Raw genomic sequence first — 16,829 nt, 5'->3', positions numbered from 1 at the left:
CTCAGACCGATTAAAATATGTGATATCACCTCATTATCTCCTATTCTGCCCTTTAAAATGCATAATGGGGAGGTTATTTCGAACTCAGAAATATCTCAGTCTGTGAAATCAGCATCACAGGGTACCACTCAAAATTAGGACCTAGGTGTTTTCATAAATAGCACTTTTTTTAAATTATAATTTTTTTGTGAGCAAAATGTGTTCATTAACGTGAAATTGCATGTCCTACTTGTTTAGATATGCTCTCATATCCGCTAATTTCACCACATAAGGTATCCTCCAATGCAAAAAAATCAGTGATTCCCTTCAGTATCCAGGTATGTAAAGCACACACAAAAGAAGTGACCATTTGCACAGATGGTATAATATAAAACATTGTTGCTCAATTTCGTTATAGTGCGAAAATGCTTGGATTGTTCAAATACTTAAATCAATTTTCACCGTTTGCCACTCTTACCAATGTAATTCTACTCCCCTGGACCATAGATACTAACCCTGGGTTCCCTCACTCTTCCTTGACCAGATTCCATGTTGCTGGTGGCGGAAAGGCTGGAAGGCCCCTTTAATATTGAGTCAGTGATGGACCCCATTGACGTCAAAATTTCTGATGCAATCATGAACATGCAAGAGAACAGCATGCAGGTGTCCAAAAAGGTAAGCCTGAAAGAGAGCTTCTGTCTTTATTGTGAGATAACCATTGATATTTTTACATTTCATTGATAATCTAAGAAGAGAATGGATGGGTGGACACACGTGCTCTCATGCAGCACATTCCTTACGTGCCTCCAACTCAGTTCTAAATTTGCCTCTAATTGACTAATAAAGCACCAAAGAGCACTCGTGCCTCCAATTGCCATACATGCACATAGTTCTTGTGGGCTATAGGCACAACCAGCACTTTATGACACATGTAAGCAGTCTGGTCCCTTCAATCTCACCTACCAAATGCCAAAAGTATTCACCCACATTAACTGGAACATAGCTAGCCACACTACGAACACATTCTTCTCACGTGGAATCCGAGTGTGATGGAAACTACATTCATTCACACTCAAGTTATGGTGAAGACATGTGTGCAGCGGTAGAGCATGGAAGTAATATTCTCACAGTGCGATTCCAGAGGGAATTTCGTTTTATTACGAGGTTCACATTACATTGTATTGTTAACATATGTAATGGCATATAAAGGTTCACAGGGGAACTCTCTCATCTTGAAGTGATCAATGTTAGGTACCTCTTTGCAGCTATTTCAGAATGCAAACTAACATGATGTTTTAGGTTATATTGAAAACGTAACCTTCCTCTTTATTTTGATTTTAATATTCTTCCAGCATTATACAACATTTGCCTTTTTTCAGGGACCACGCTATTTGAGAGGGAGTTTCTCAAAACTAATTTTTCCTACATTTTATGAATTTGGTACTTTGTCAGTTTCTGCTGCTGTTCATTGGCACAGATACGTTTTCTCCAGAATGGTGACCAGTAGATGCCAGACTACAGCCAGCCCCTCCAGATCAGCGGAGCCTATGGCTTCCATTCTCCTGGCAGAGGACCACTGGCCAAATTTAGTGATCCCTGGGAAGCAGGGACGCAGTTCTGTCCTTCCGTTGAGCCGTGGGTGTGGCTCCACTTTGCAGAGGGTTTTTGTTTTATAGAACAAAGCTCCCAAAGTCAGAACTTGTTTCTTGAAAGCAAAAACAGTGGTCCTGACACTCAGTTTTGTTTCCGTGCATCAGGTTTGTTGTTATATACCTTGGTAGTCCTGGGAAGACAAATCTAGTAACTGTCGCCCTTCTCTAAATGGAGTGACAAGACCATTGCTATGACATGGTGAACCAGTGATAGACGCACTGCCAAGTCAGAGGTTTATTCAGGCGGCGCCAGCTGAAGTTCCACCAATGTAAACCTGGCACTCCTCCCCTCCCAACAATGTAAACCTGACACTTCCCCCACCTCTATATGAATATGAGAAACCAAGAGCTTAGTCTTGTGGGAATGTCACCAGTTTACGTCCGGGTTCCCACCCTGTCAAACTCGAAATAATGGCTTATGCCATAAAATGTGTGCCCAATCCCTTCACAAGCAAGAGGACTGGGCATGGCTACTCTTCTGCAGGAGATCATGGTAGGGGTCCTTGCCTCAATGGAGTGTGATGGACTTTGCCTTCCCACAGCATACCAGTGAACCTCAAACCTTTCTCCTTTAAATCCATCAGGTAAGAAAATCTTAGCACTCTGTATTTCATTTAATGTTCGACTCTAGCAATAGAAATATCCAACTTGATCCAGACAATGTCAACTCATTTACAAAATATCTTTCATTCAATACCGTAACTTTGCTAACTTTGTGGAGAATCCCCATTGCCTATCATGTACACCTCCTAAAGATAGATGTGAAAAAAGCTGGGTTACTTTTTTTGCAGCATGTGCCCTTCCATCACCAATATAAACAAATCAAGGGCAGACTGGTCATTCAGACACTGGCATTTTTCAAGTGGGCTGCAGGCTCGGTGCTGCTTTAAAATATGGATGGACTACTGTGGCACATCCATGCCCGTCACCCCCTTCTTGCTGTGGCCTCCTGCTGTGTAGCACTATCCTGAACTTGTTGCCAACGCTGAATTTAATTTCCTGTCCTTCTCTGAGGTATCTGATGCCTACAATAGAAGAGGTAGGGGATAATGCACCCTCGCAGATGAGGCCTACTTCGTTGTTGGGTAGTGTGCTGGCAATTAGATATAGCGACTCTCTCGCCAGCAGCAGGATTCCATCTGCCAGGTGACGCAATCCGTCACCGGCTCCAATATTGCATAATGGCTGATGTGTAGTGCCCAGAGGTAGCTCTCGGCACCCACCTACATAATGTAGGCCTTTAATTGTGAAATCCTTTGCAATGGTGATTGAAAGATAATCCTTTGAGTGGCAACAAGTCCAATGGTTTTGCTCAATTCAAGTAAATGTGATCCACATTCTTAGATTGCCATCTCTTCCCGCCATAATAAAGTTGTTAAATTGTCAAGCCTTTTACACAAAGTGCTACTTATTTTATTTACCTCTTTGCTGACCAGACACCGCATATACCCTGTTCTTTTACAAATGCCAAGTCACCCTTTGAAGTAAGGGATATTTATATGTAAAACAAGTTAAGTACAAGAGTACTTTAGCCTTTGTCTATCCCCAGTAATTTTTACCTCTTCATAAGACAGTCCATCTCTCGCTTAATTTAACTTAAAAATGTTTTTCTTTGAATAGCTCGTTGCAGTAATGTTTTGCCTTTGTTAGGCTTCGGTAATCACATTTAATTTATCTATAACTCTTTTACGGTGCCTAGTACACTTAAAACGAATCCTTCAAACCCTACTCTCTTTACCACATAAAAATATGAATGCCATTTTTTGCAGTGCAATTGGAGTGAGACTATCTTTGTTGAGTTAGAGCTGGACTTTGTCCATGTAGGGCACAAAACAACATTTAATATGCATCTCACTTTTAAATATCCATCAGCAAATGTTTCCCAATCTGTAGAAAGCTATAGTCTAGGAGTAGTTAAGGACAGAGGAAGTAACTTTTATGTTTTGTTAGTGGGTACTTTTTTCACTTCTCAGTTCACCACATATATATTGAATGTATATGTTGGTCCAGTCTGTTTTTTTCATTCTTAGAATACCTCTCTATTACGGAGTACACTCCAAAGTAGCAGTCTGCTGTTATTGTTGCCATCTAACATTCCTAGTGGTGTGCACCATCATCCCTAAGTTGGGACCGGTACTCGTAAGCTGAAGAGTTTCTATTCTCTCTTTTTGGAACTGGTTGAACAGTGATGTGTGACAGTAAAGACTGCACATGATTTCCTTTCATCGATAGTATTACGCATGCCTTGCTTCTATGTACACTGAACTATGTGTTTAATGCAATAACATAACTTCCTAAAAGTCGTTGTAGTGTTTAGCACACATACTTTATCACATTTCATCGTTGTGATAATGTACCCGCCATTTTTTTAATGTTTGAATAATAGATTTATGTCTTACGCACACAGCTTTCTCTAAATCCTAGGCTTTGGAAAAAGATATACAAAACATTTATTAAACTTGTCTTCCATTTAAAAAAGGCAAACAGCGTATGGGTAAAGGGTTCATAATGACAAATTATGTTTTTTTATTTTGTAGCTCATTAGAATAGAGGGCAGAATATGTATGTCTATAGAATGTGCATGTATTTACAAGTGGAAATTGCAGGTAACCCTGCCAGGTATTAGACAAGATATCGGGAAAGTTGCTCTTTTTGTAGGCTAGTTTGTGTATTGTGTAGGGTGTAGTTAGTGGCCCACATGTTTAATATAATGTATTGAATCGCTGCAGGTTTTTCAAGGATGCGGACAGCCTAAACTAGCTCCCCCGGGGCCCGAAGGTCCAGGCCGCTCCGCCCGGTCGGTGTCTGAAGCCGGTTTCAGTGCTCGTTTTAGACCATATAACCCAGAAGAAAGACCAACGACAGCGGCCGGCACGAGTCTGGATAGGCTGGTGAGCGACAGTGATTGCCCTCATTTTTTGAAGCTCTGTTTTTGTCATTAATTTATCCCAAAGATTAACCTTTTCAATCATTCCAAATATTTTTCTGTGTCTTATATCCTGTCTTGTTGCTAAAAATGTTAAACACTGCAGTACTGTGGAAAAGGGCGAGGTGCATATAAATCATTTTTAAAAGGGTTGTTCGCCTTTAAGCAGAAAAAAAAATCACTTTGACACCAAGTACCTTTGAGTCGTACGCCAGTCAGCATAAAAAAGACTTTTCGAGTCATAAAATTGAGGAGAGGAAGTATTTCGAGGAAATCCAGCTGAAAGAGACCACACGCATCTACCTCCCGCCGCGAGGACACCCAGTGTGAATGAACACCTGTCTTGGTTGCTTCATGATTTTGCCAGGTGGAAACCAGTATCCCTGTTTGACTGTGGGTGAAGCTGTTAATCCTCTCTAGGAAGGCCCTTCTCATACAAAGCAGTGCTGCAAAGAGCAGCACATCTCTGTCGAGGAATAGATTATTATTTTTTTTTTAACGTAAACCCTCGTCTACAGTGGAATAACTCATTCATCCGAATGCTCATGCAAGACCTTCAGTTTGGAGCTGGCATTTTAAAGTCACATAATTATTAGTGATGCCTCTGGTCGAGGGGACATTTCAGCCTGCACCCCAGGAACCAATCTCTATTAAATCTGCTGCTACTAGATTCCAGGATAGTGATAACATCTTGAAATAAGTTCCAGGAGAGGAGTCTGAAGAGCACAACAGCAGATGACCCTCACAGCTCTGCTTAACTGCTATGCCCCTGAATAATGGGAACACCAAGAAGACTTGGTGCAACATCCTCAGTCGGAGCATAAAATAAGATTGGAACTTTTATTGAGTAAGGCAAATTACTTTCAGAAACATTTATCGAGGTATCACATGTTGCTGCAGAACCCACCAGTAAGCAGATCTTCTAGATGAATGCTTCCTTTATAGTCCTCCTTCTAAAAGAGAGTGGACAAAGCCAGAGATGAGGGGGTAGAGGGTCCAGTCTCTTAAGAGTGACAAAATGTACCCTCCCCTCATCGTACCACTGATGTCAGTGGAAGGGGGGAGAACAGGAGGGCAGTGAGGCGGGAATGTTGCATCACAAGTAGAAAGAGATAACATTAGACATGCAGGCGCTGTAAACTAAAGATTACTTGTAATGTATGAAATTTGTCACAAAGGCCAAAAATCACAAACCAAAACAGACCTACATCAAAGAAGACTACCTTTCTTCCTAGAGATGATAGAGGCAATGATAAAGAAAGGTGCTATAGAAGACGCAGGGTATGGACAGGGAATGTGCTGTATACATTTCCCCGTCCCGAAGAAGGATGGGATTTTGCACCCTAATCTAAATCCATTCCCTCAACACCACAGCAAAGGTCAAAATGTCAACCGTGCACTTATTTTGAGCAGTGCAGTTTTGTGGTGACTATCAGCTACAAGGCTGCACAGTTCTTTATCCAAATGCATCTAAAGCTCTGGAAATACCACTTCTTTCTGGGCACTATATTGTTTTTTGTTGCTAGCTAAGTAATATGTTGTTGGGGAAATATCTTAGACATATCACAGCAACACGACTTAGACCTTTTAAATGACTTTTTCAGGTGTCATTCACATGCAACTTCCAGGCCTTGTATGCATGCACACTCAGTTATTCAGTGGCTTTTCTGTATTTTGATTGGTCCCTTTGCTCTATAATGTTATCTATTTTGGTTGGTTCTTCTGACTGTATCTTGAAAAAATTGTCTGATCTAATGCCCGATTTATAAGCCTCGTCTATTAAAACACTTTTAATGTCCGCTCTTAAGTTACATTGAAAACTTTAAACAGGATGATGTAAATCACAATTTCAGCGTGCTAATATTATGACCAAACGTTTGATATCTGGGGACCTTTTCCGTAGAGCTTGGTTTACAACACGTTTGTACGTTTTTCATGAGCTATTCAGCAATTGTTTTTTAAAAATGTCAGAGAATCTGGTCTCTCTAATAGGCCTCGGAATTTTGTTACCATGACATTTTCGGACACGTGTTTCTTTGCACAATAATTAAGGTTGATCTTTTTAATAGGTCACTGACGTTAAGGAAAAGTTAAAGGCTGCGAGAAAGTTTTGGTCCTCTCTTCCAAGCAAAATATGCAGTCATGAGATGACTGCAGGAGATGCCGAAGAAGACGCCTGCTGGAATGGAAGTGCCAAGAGCAGGTTTCTGATCCTTTTTGTATGAATATATTTTAATATTTTATGCAAATGTAGCCAGAAGGTGGTGCTAAGGTCAAGGGAAACCTTCAAGCACCTCTACTAAAAGTCATCTAAAGTAATCTCTATCAGAAAAAGCATATAGAAGGCAGGGAATGGACTGATAAGCTCTAGTTACACACACCCCATCACCTGCCACCTCCCCAACACACACACAGACACTCCCACACACACACTCCCACAACCCATTGTATCACACCTCCATACTTCTTTCAAGAATCTTAGCATGTTGGTTGGTGGTATTGTGCTGCATGTCACAGGGATATGTGACTGTTAGTAGTGGATCATCGTTTCTTGTCAAACTCATTGGTTCTGGTGTTAGCCATGACCTCTTGATATTATTAACGTTTAATGTATTATATACATACTTTTAGGATCTTTTAACCAGGCCTCTTGATGCACTGGTCTGCTATTGTGTCAGTCAAATTTTTCTTTCGTCACCAACTACAGCATACAGCGTGAGGCAATGTGTCAGCCCAATTCTGTCATTGGCTAACCTCAGCGTGAGTGACTGCATTCTACCCTCTCACAAAGAGCACATCCACACACAAATTAGTTGCCTTAAGTGCCAAGGAATATTAGGCCAATGTGTGCTTTTTGAGACCCAAATATTTCTTTGATTTTAGCCTGTTTTTTTTAATAGATGGATGAAGGTTCAGCAGCTTCCCCAGCAAAAACATTTTTGCAAAAAGTATTAAAAAACAAAACATGCATTGCCAAAGCCAAAAGGCAGATTCACAACGCTAGACGTATTTGGCTTTGCCAGTGCATGTCTTGATTTCGATACTAGAAACCAGTATGTAAGTGTAGATCAATGAGGAAAGGTACCAATGCAATTCATTACGGTTGACACGCTTGAAGAAAATTAAAAATTATAAAATCAGATACCATTTTTAGGATTAAACTATAAATATTGGTACTGTGCTCAATACAGCAAGTGAATGATAGACAAAGTATAGAGGCTATTTAGAGTGAGTGCTAGAATAAACTATAATTAACCCAGTCATGCAGTCCAGTATATTTTTTATTCTAGGTACCAATTTGCGGTGACCGGAAATGGATTGAACAGTCAAGCTAATAATCCAGACGTTAAAGTTGACATAAAGAAACCAGATATATTAATTCGCCGGCAAATTATAACTCTTCGAGACATGACGGTGAAAATGAAGAATGCTTACAACGGAAATGATGTAAATTTTATTGATGCAAGTGAGTATCTTAAAGTTTACATTTTCCCTCAATTACAGGTCTGTTAATAACGTCTCATCTGTGTTTGCAAGGGAAAAAAAACGTATACATAATTCAGCATTATAGTGCAAAAGAATTGTTCACCTATTCATTTTGTGATCGACTGTTACAATTCTATTTTAAATTAAACTGCATCAAAACATAAAAGAGAACCCTTTATAAACTATCCTAAGAGCTGTTGGAACACTATAACTATCGCACAGCTTTCCTTCTTGTTTTTTCACATGTTCGACCAGAGAAAAAATCAGCTTCAAATGGTTTTCACAAATTTATGAATGGCAAGTGGTGGGTTCCTGTTTGGAGTTTGAAATGCTCCAACAATTCAATTTTGCCTCCATTCTGTTAAATGTGCATATTTAGTGTTTTTTTTGGACCACCTTTAGTATGACAACATTTAGTTGTACCGGAGTGTATTAGAACAGTAATGTAAGGATTCAGGAGATGTCTTACTGATGTAATGATAGCAGATATTCTGAAATTAATTCATCCAGGATAGATCTTGATTTTCAGATCACCTTGTCCTGTGCTGAATTAGTTTTCGCCCCATGGGAAATCTATGATTTTTCTCCTGTTTTCATGTTTAACTCTGAAAAGGTATGAAGGCCAGTACCTTAGTCGTATTGTACAGGTCCTGGATCTTTCCTACATTAGTTAAGGTATGCAATATTAGTTCAGAAGTCCCTTTTTTATGCCTTGAAGTGGGGATGCGTCTGCATTTGGTGGCCAGGCTGATCACTTCCTAAAGAGTGGCTGTTGAAATGTGATGCAGGGTCATTGGTGGTCATGTCAGTTTCTACCTTTATACCCGATGGTGCATTGTGTCCTTCATTTAATATGACTATATTTTATTCATGCACTACTCCGAAGGACATGGTTCATACTATCAAATTAATATACAATTAAGACTTATTTAAAATATGCCAATAAATGAAGTAATTGTTTAAACTAGATAAGCACAGCCTAAATTAAATACAGGGAATACATTTATAACAGAGTAGTTTGTAACTGGACTGTCGTCTAAATTGATGTTTTTGGGATCTCATCATTACAGGAGCGTTGCCTTAAAACAGAACCTTTATAAAATAGTGAGTACATTAGCATAGTAATTCTTACTGTGACACAGCAGGAGGTATGACCATTGCTTGATCTCGTTCGTTATCGGATTACTTGTGTAGCTACCAGTGGTGGGCGGGCCAAAGTGGTCCACCTTTCTGTGTTTTGTTTTTACATTCGACCCCTTCTGAATCTTTTTCATAGGTGCCCTGTTTTTTTTCCATTGCAGGTGAGGATGGAAGCGGTGAAGCGAGTGGAAGTGGCTGCGAAAGTGACCAAGAGGCGTGTAACAGGGAGTTTGATTTCAAATTAACCAATGAAGCTGGGAAAACTGTAAAGAGCGATAAAAAATTGGAAGTGCCGAGTGCCGCCGCTGGTATTGCCTTGTCACATGTCGTTTTCCTGGCTAGCATCCTGATCGTGGCAATGCAAAGACAATGGAGATAATCATGCCCATAACAAAAAAGACTTGAATCTGAGTTTTTAAAGGCACACGTTTTCACTTTTATACCATCTAGTGACTTGCTTTTTAATTTAATGGACAACGATGTACAGTTTCTACAATGTTGCCACTGGATTTGAAGTATTCATATTGTTTTCACTTCCCTTTCTGCAAAGTGGGATGTATACTTTTGTCTTTTCTATTCAGCAAGAGGCAATATTAATGGTGGCTAACAAAAAAATGTATATACAGACCTGTAGTTAGCTATGCATTTGTGCTTGTAATACATCTTGTGTTTTGGCATTTCACCACATTACTTTGCAAGGAAACTGGTGCAATTTGCTTGCACCCAATAACTATGTGTTTTTAAAGATTTGAATTATATGTACAGAAGCTAAATGTATTGATCCTTTTATCGTATAGAAGAATGGAGCATATTCTATTTGGGTCTTCTGTGGTTAGCCTACATGTCTGCAAAGCAGCCTTGACCCAATGAGTTGTATAGGCAGTGGGTCTATTCACCTTTTATACTGTGATTGCAAAATAGATGATCACCAAATCTCTATTGTATAAAGCATCACATTCTGCCATGGGCTGTGTTATAGTTAGAGAGAGACTGAATAAGTTCCATTCTTATATATAAACGGAGAAGGAGGAGGGCATTTCTGTCTCTGTATTGTTCATTCAAAATTAGAACAATATGGTAGGTACCATATTGCAAAGTGAAAGAGGAATTGCCTATATGTGAAATATCCATTAAGTTACTAAAGCAGATCAATAATGCAAAAGGATATTATTTGGAAACGTGTTTATGGACACAGCCATAGTAGGCTGTGTGTGTTTGCGTGTTCTCCCCAAATGAGGTGAGAAAAGCCAACCTGGTGGCATCCTAACCGGAGCTTTCCACACTGTCATCAAGAACCAGGCAAATAGTATGGAGCTGTCTGATATAGGAATGTATTGTTTTTAGAGGAGTGGTTGGGGAAGAAGACCATGCCTGTTGCTTGACGGCCAAGAATGGAACGGATCATTCTTCTGTCATTCATGTGGACCATCCTGACATTTCAATGGAACGGAAATCACAGCATCCCCTTACCCTATGATGCGAAGTAAAATGGAGGCTGTTGTGGAAACCCTCAGCTTGCCAATAAAAAGGGAACAATCACTTTTAAAAAGTTGTGAAAAAAATATCCCAGAATTCTCTTCCTGCTGTGGACAGCTGTCAGAATTAAGCTGGAATTATATTTTAGCATGAAAAGTAATCTTTGACAAGCCCTCTTCTTATTTTACTGCAGTAGTTTGCTGTATTTGTTTTTATTTTTTTCCAAACATTTTACCCTCTTGTAATTGCTTGCTTTCAAGCTGCGGATTACATGCCAGTGCATTACACACCACTATTTTAGGCCTTGATAAAAAATGAAATATGTGGTACTTGGAATCAGTTTTGAGAGCATATATTTACTGTCAACAAGCAGATATTTAGTAGTCATTGGTTCAAGACTCATCCAGTTTATATGTGTTTCTTAGAGTAAAATTCTGCATGTACAAAATTGAAATAGTTACCCATTTATGTATGGGTTGGAAAAAGTTGTAAATAGTATAGTTGCCTTTTGAGAAATTGGATATTGTGCTGATGCTTTAGTAAGTACCTCATTTCGGAGGAACCTCCATTTAACTGTGAGGGCTCGAACATTAACTCAGTAGAAATAATTCTGATTCCCAAAATGCAGTTAGAAGAATTATCCCACTAGACCTTGGTATAGCTTTTTTAGCTTTTAATTTTTGAGATCTGAACATTTTCCAGCTGTTTCTTTTTAGATAAGTTCCCTAATGTAAAACAGTTTCTGGATTGAGTCTCGCTGAAGGTTTCCATAACATTAGTTGATTTGTCTTTGTTTCTTGAAATTATTTTGATTGCCATTTTAATATTTAAATTATTTTAGGCTGTGATTTTTGTTTTAGCCCTGACCTAAATAAATCTTAGATGCACTACTTTTGTAAATATTTCTGAGGTCTAACTGGATAACCCATCAGGCTTGTCCCCAGCTGGCCAACAATGGAAACTCACTGCAGTTCAGAGGAATCGGAGGGAACAAAAAACCATTGTATACAACCCAGCTAACATTTCCAAAATCTGTCTTGCCTGGCAAGTGTTCAAGTGCAAGAAAATAGTTCATCTGCCTCCGTCAGACATTCTACTAAAAAGCTATGACCTTACCCCTGTTTTCAAACGCATCAGCTCATTACTGGTGATTGCTTTTCTAAATATTGTCATTCAATTGTTTGATAGATGGAGCAGTGCAAATAGTTAACAGCCATTCACTCATCAACATTTTGTAGCAAACTTCCACTATACAAAATCTACCCTGGACTACAGAAATAAGACCTGGATACTACAATGGTAATTGATGTTGAGTGTTTGTACATGTACATATAGAGATACAGACATACTGCTGGGGTTTAAAAAAAACAAACACGTATTTTGGGTTAGTAGTCCCCACCTTTGTGTAGTAAGACATATTATTGTATCATTTCACTGTGACTGTGCTTCTAGCTGCAAAAATAATTGCCATCTCAGATTTAGAGTACTGTTACAAATCAAAAGGTAGCTAATGGAGTAATGCATATTGTTTGCTAGACTTAAAACTGCCATTCTTGGCTGGATAACATTTCCAAATACGTATTTATTTAAGCTATTAAAAACAAAGCAATAGGCAGTTTACAATACTAGTAATATATAATTATCTAAGCGTATACTTTAATGTAAATAAGTCAGCTCGTTGTTTTATGTTAGAGTAACCTATGAGGGCAGGTCAGGAGGTCATTTGCAGCTCTACCTCATCCTGTTGCCTCTAAATACAGGATTATAAGGTTTGTTTTACTCAGCATGTTTCATCACTCTTTAGGAGTAATCCTGAGGAAGAGTAGTTTTGCCCAGATCATAAAGGTATGCACCTTGGAAAGAACTGTAAAACACAATTGGGTAAGAAGGATGCTGAGAAGAAATGCTACTAGGCAACATGCAGAATTAAATAGGGTTATTGCTACAATACCAAATCATTTAGTGGCACTCTGCTGGATGCCACACTAACTGGTCTCATCTTACGAATGGTCGCTGCATACAATGTGTTGGCCCCGGTCCTTTAGCTAACGTTGTTGCAGTTCTGTTAAAACAATTTCTTATTCTATTAAAGAAATGTTTTCTTTGTTATTCACTTCTGTGCCTTATTTCATCAGCCTTTTGTTTTCATGGTCATCAGGATGGGTGCCATCCTTGCCTACACACTTGGCTGCTGAGGATGGTTCTGCCAATTGTTTTGTGTAACAGCTGTATCGCCATCATATCCCCTAGTAATATTTCTGCCTTGAGGTACTCATTCCCTGAGAGTGGGCTCTATTGTTGGACCCAAGTAAAGACAATTTTCAGTGTTTTTGTAAAAGACTCTAGTTGTTTCTTCTTGGGCACTTGGATTTTTCCACTTGTCACTTGACTTGAGCCTAGATATTTACAGGCTGCACTTTACTAGCCAATACCGAAATGAGTGTAGTTCTGTTTTTTGAAGGGATCATTTGAACCTTGAAAGAGTTGCACATGTCTCTAAAATTCAGTGTGTATGATCCCTAAAAGCGATGTATTAAGACAGAACGTCTCCATGTCAGAGTTAAGAAAAAACTTATATTTTTGGTAAATTTCACACATTTGTTTGTCAACTCTGAAAGGTTTTCTGCCAAATTGTAATGGTACAAACTACAGCCTGCAATTCAGTAATACATTTTAGTGTACAGCAATGGGTAATTTTGTATTGCAGAAGTAAAATAAACAGTTACAGTATTTTATCATAATTAGCTGTTGGATCATGATTTCTATAGATTTGTTATTACTCATGCATGACATTAGCTGATGTGTTCTTGAATAGATTTGAGACGGTTTCGTTTGTTCAAATATTGTAAAATAGAATTTTGCAGCTCCAGACACATGCCATTTGCCGGGGCAGGGAGCTGGTTGGGGGGTTAAGAAGGGAGGCGTAAAACTGTATGGAAAACCTATCACCACCAAAGACTGAACTGAATGTTGTTGCATCTGTGCTCGCCAAGTTTACTACTATTCCATGTACTCTATACAAACATTTAGCCTGTAATGTCTTTTGATACTTTCTCCAGTGACTGGTAGGCTGAAGCAATTGGACTAAAAATGGAAAGTGAGTACGAGTTTAAGATCAAAATAATACTATACTTTCAGCTTTTCACTTGCTAATTTGTTTTGAATATCAGCACATCTGTCGATTTGCACAGAATCTGAAAGTAAGACAGAGAAATAGGAGTACATAAATTCATCATACTTATAAAATATGTTTAATTCTTAAATGTGTGCTTTACTTGTGGAGTTGATAGTGGGTCAGATTTTCTTGTTATGCAAAAGTTGCTTAGGGGAGGTGATGTAGGCAGGAGGCCTGTGAGAAGAGTTAACTTTGCAACACAAGTTGTTCCTAAATTCACATACTGTGCATTTTTCTGTCAACTAGTTTGTGTCCAGAATTGTTTCCTTTCAGCCCTTTATCTGTTTTTTAGTGTGGGCATTGTCGAGCCTTTGACCATTTGGTGCCATGTCTCTCCTTGAAAGATGTTATACACATGTTACGGAAACCCTTAATCATGGTCCCCATCTTCAGATTCTTTTTCTGGCATTGGGTCTGGAAACACATCGGAGAGCTCTGGAGCTGAAGAAGGAAGAAGATTGAAGTTTTTGTGGAGAGATCCAGGAAGACACCGAAGGCCAGAGGCTTTTTTTTAACTGGATTACTGATAGACCCTGAAGGAAGGAGCATGAAAACACCAAGCAACCAAATAACATTGCTATTTTTTAAGAACAGCTGCATCGACATTGTGGAGCAGAGAATTATCAAGGGGTATCGAGCACACCGAATTTTGATTTTGCTCCAACTGGCACCACAAATTCACATGGAACAATGGCGACGTATGCAACCTCTGCCTCATAAAAGATTATAAGTTGGAGGAGTTTGAGAAGTTCCAACAGAAGGACCCCTAAGCGAGAGAAAAGCGAAGGAAGGCACACTACAACAAGGTGCAGTCTCAGCAAAAGCAAGACTCACTCAAGAAGTTAAGTATGTCGAACAGCAATGAAACTCATGAGGACACAGAGGATGCATGAGAAGAAGGCTCCAACCCTGAAGAAATAGCCTAGTCTGAAAAGTTAAGAACAAGGAAAGGACGTCAAAGGATACAGACTCCAAGAAATGCCAGGTAACACACCAAGGGTGCACCATGGGTGAGCTGAAATCTTTAACCATGAAGGATACAAGATGATCCTCAACACCAAAATCTTTGGCAGTTAAAGTCAGGGAAAAGCTGAAAGAGCCACATGGATCCTTAAACATAAAGGCCAGAGGAGGCAGGCCCTCCGCAGTGGCCGAACACCAAAAGGTGATGGAGCATGGGAGAGAGAAGGAAAGCCTGAGATGGTTGACTGACCAAAAGCCCCTCGACATTTAAAGAAAAATATTTGAGACCCTGATGAAAAATAGGAGTGAAATGAATCTATGAAATTCTTCCAAATCCCTCTCAAACCTTCAAAGGGAACCCCTTCTATATTAGAAATGCAGAAAGAGGTTGTGGAGAAATTCTTAAATCCTGTTGAAGAACAGACTCAACTAAGTGGCCCACCAAATAAACCATGACAGCGGCACTATTGCTCACTTTTGCAGATGTATTGGCCACCATTGTGACACACCTTTCGCGGGGAGACAGAATAAGAGGGACCATCCCAAAAGCAACAGGACCCTCCACCATGTGGCTAGCCAACTGACCCCCTCCAAAACAAAATACCTTTAGGAGGAAGAATTGGGGGATTCATCCAAGGGTGGGAAAAATCACCTCTGATAAAGTGATTTAGAACTTCCTTCAGCATGGTTAATACATAGAACCGCTAAACAAGATTTCAACAATCAAACTGCGAGGAAAACCATGCAGCAAGGAACCGCTGTGTCTGCAGCAAGAGGTCAATGATCTCTTTCTCAAGAAGGCAGTAGAACCAATACTATTGTTAGAAAAGAAGCAAGGAGTCCATTTATTTCCTTGTACCAAAACTGGACGAGATACTCAGACCCATATTAGATCTAATGGCATTAAATGAGTTTATAAAAACATATTTAATCTATAGACCTCAAATATGCCTGGAATTTGTGCTTGGAATAATAAATCTGACACTGGAATCCGTGCAGGTTTATTACTCTTGAGAGGTTTGATTCCAGACTTCCCGGGATTCATTAAAGCCATTATCGTGCTAGGAAACTTGTAATGACCAGTTTCTAGAATATATACTCGGGATGGCTTTACTGGGCATGTGTAATATCTAAGAATGGCCTTGGATATTATAGGGACCAGTCTGCTCATGCAGATAAGTCTTCACATGCGCCAGGAAACGTTTGGTGTCAGTGCGCTTAATAAATTTCACTTAACATAACATAACATGAGGTATAGGACACCCTGTCTTATGGGAGGACTTATCTTGGCGTCATGAAGTGCTGGGCACACAGGTATGTGTCCCATGTCGACTCTTCAATTTTAGTTGCACCACAACACGCAGGCTACAATAGCAGTGTTGCCTGTTTGTGGTGGGAGGTCTCTGAGGGTGGCATTGTACATGCCTGAGCCCTCAGAGGCCTCTCTCTGGCTACCATGCCCTTGATACCATAGGTACCCTTTACAAGGGACTTGCAGTTAGGCCAGAGTTAGTGCCAATTGCTACTAGGACTTTTCCCCCGTGCTAAGTCTTTTTTTGGGCTATTTGTGGTAGTTCATGCTTAGGCCCCTGTAACATTTTGTCCACATAAGGTATCCACACCAAATATGCGTTCTTTTCTTCCAACATCATGGGGATTTTAAAGGTACCCAGGATTTGTGGATTCCCCTGGAGGGGACCCAGAAATTAGCCAAGATACAGCTAAATATTGTTTTTGGGGGGAACAAACAGGGGGAAATTGCTGCAGAAGAAAGCATCTAGTTTTTTTTCGCTGCATATGGTATCAACAATGGGTTTGTGGTGCTAAAATCACCATATTCCCAGCTTTCAGGGACAAGCAGACTTGAAAGAAAAACAATTTTTTTTACACAGTTTTGGCATTTTACTGGAACATAGACTATGTTTGCTACTTTTTGTGCTTTCAACCTCCTTCCAGTTAGTAGTAGAAATGGGTGTGAAAGCAATAATGGATCCCGGAAAGCTATACATTTCTGGAAAGTAGATGAAATTCT

General features: G+C 39.6%; 1 protein-coding gene across 1 annotated transcript in view; it reads left to right on the top strand.

Annotated features, from left to right (window-relative positions):
- The window catches only part of GPC4 (glypican 4), a 196,965-nt gene extending 183,565 nt beyond the window's left edge, over nt 1–13,400 (top strand). Inside the window, exons 5-9 of the mRNA XM_085607899.1 lie at nt 524–654; nt 4,361–4,522; nt 6,627–6,760; nt 7,848–8,023; nt 9,345–13,400. Of these exons, the coding sequence (XP_085464025.1) occupies nt 524–654; nt 4,361–4,522; nt 6,627–6,760; nt 7,848–8,023; nt 9,345–9,562 (821 nt within the window). The 3' untranslated portion in view covers nt 9,563–13,400. The remainder of the gene's footprint in view (nt 1–523; nt 655–4,360; nt 4,523–6,626; nt 6,761–7,847; nt 8,024–9,344) is intronic.
- Nucleotides 13,401–16,829: the final 3,429 nt, after the last annotated feature.

This window comes from Triturus cristatus, chromosome 5_2 (assembly GCF_964204655.1).
Source record: "Triturus cristatus chromosome 5_2, aTriCri1.1, whole genome shotgun sequence".
In the NCBI taxonomy this organism is placed as follows: Eukaryota; Metazoa; Chordata; class Amphibia; order Caudata; family Salamandridae; genus Triturus; species Triturus cristatus.
The sequence above is the reverse complement of the archived record's forward strand: the minus strand, read 5'-3'. Positions and strand labels throughout refer to the sequence as shown.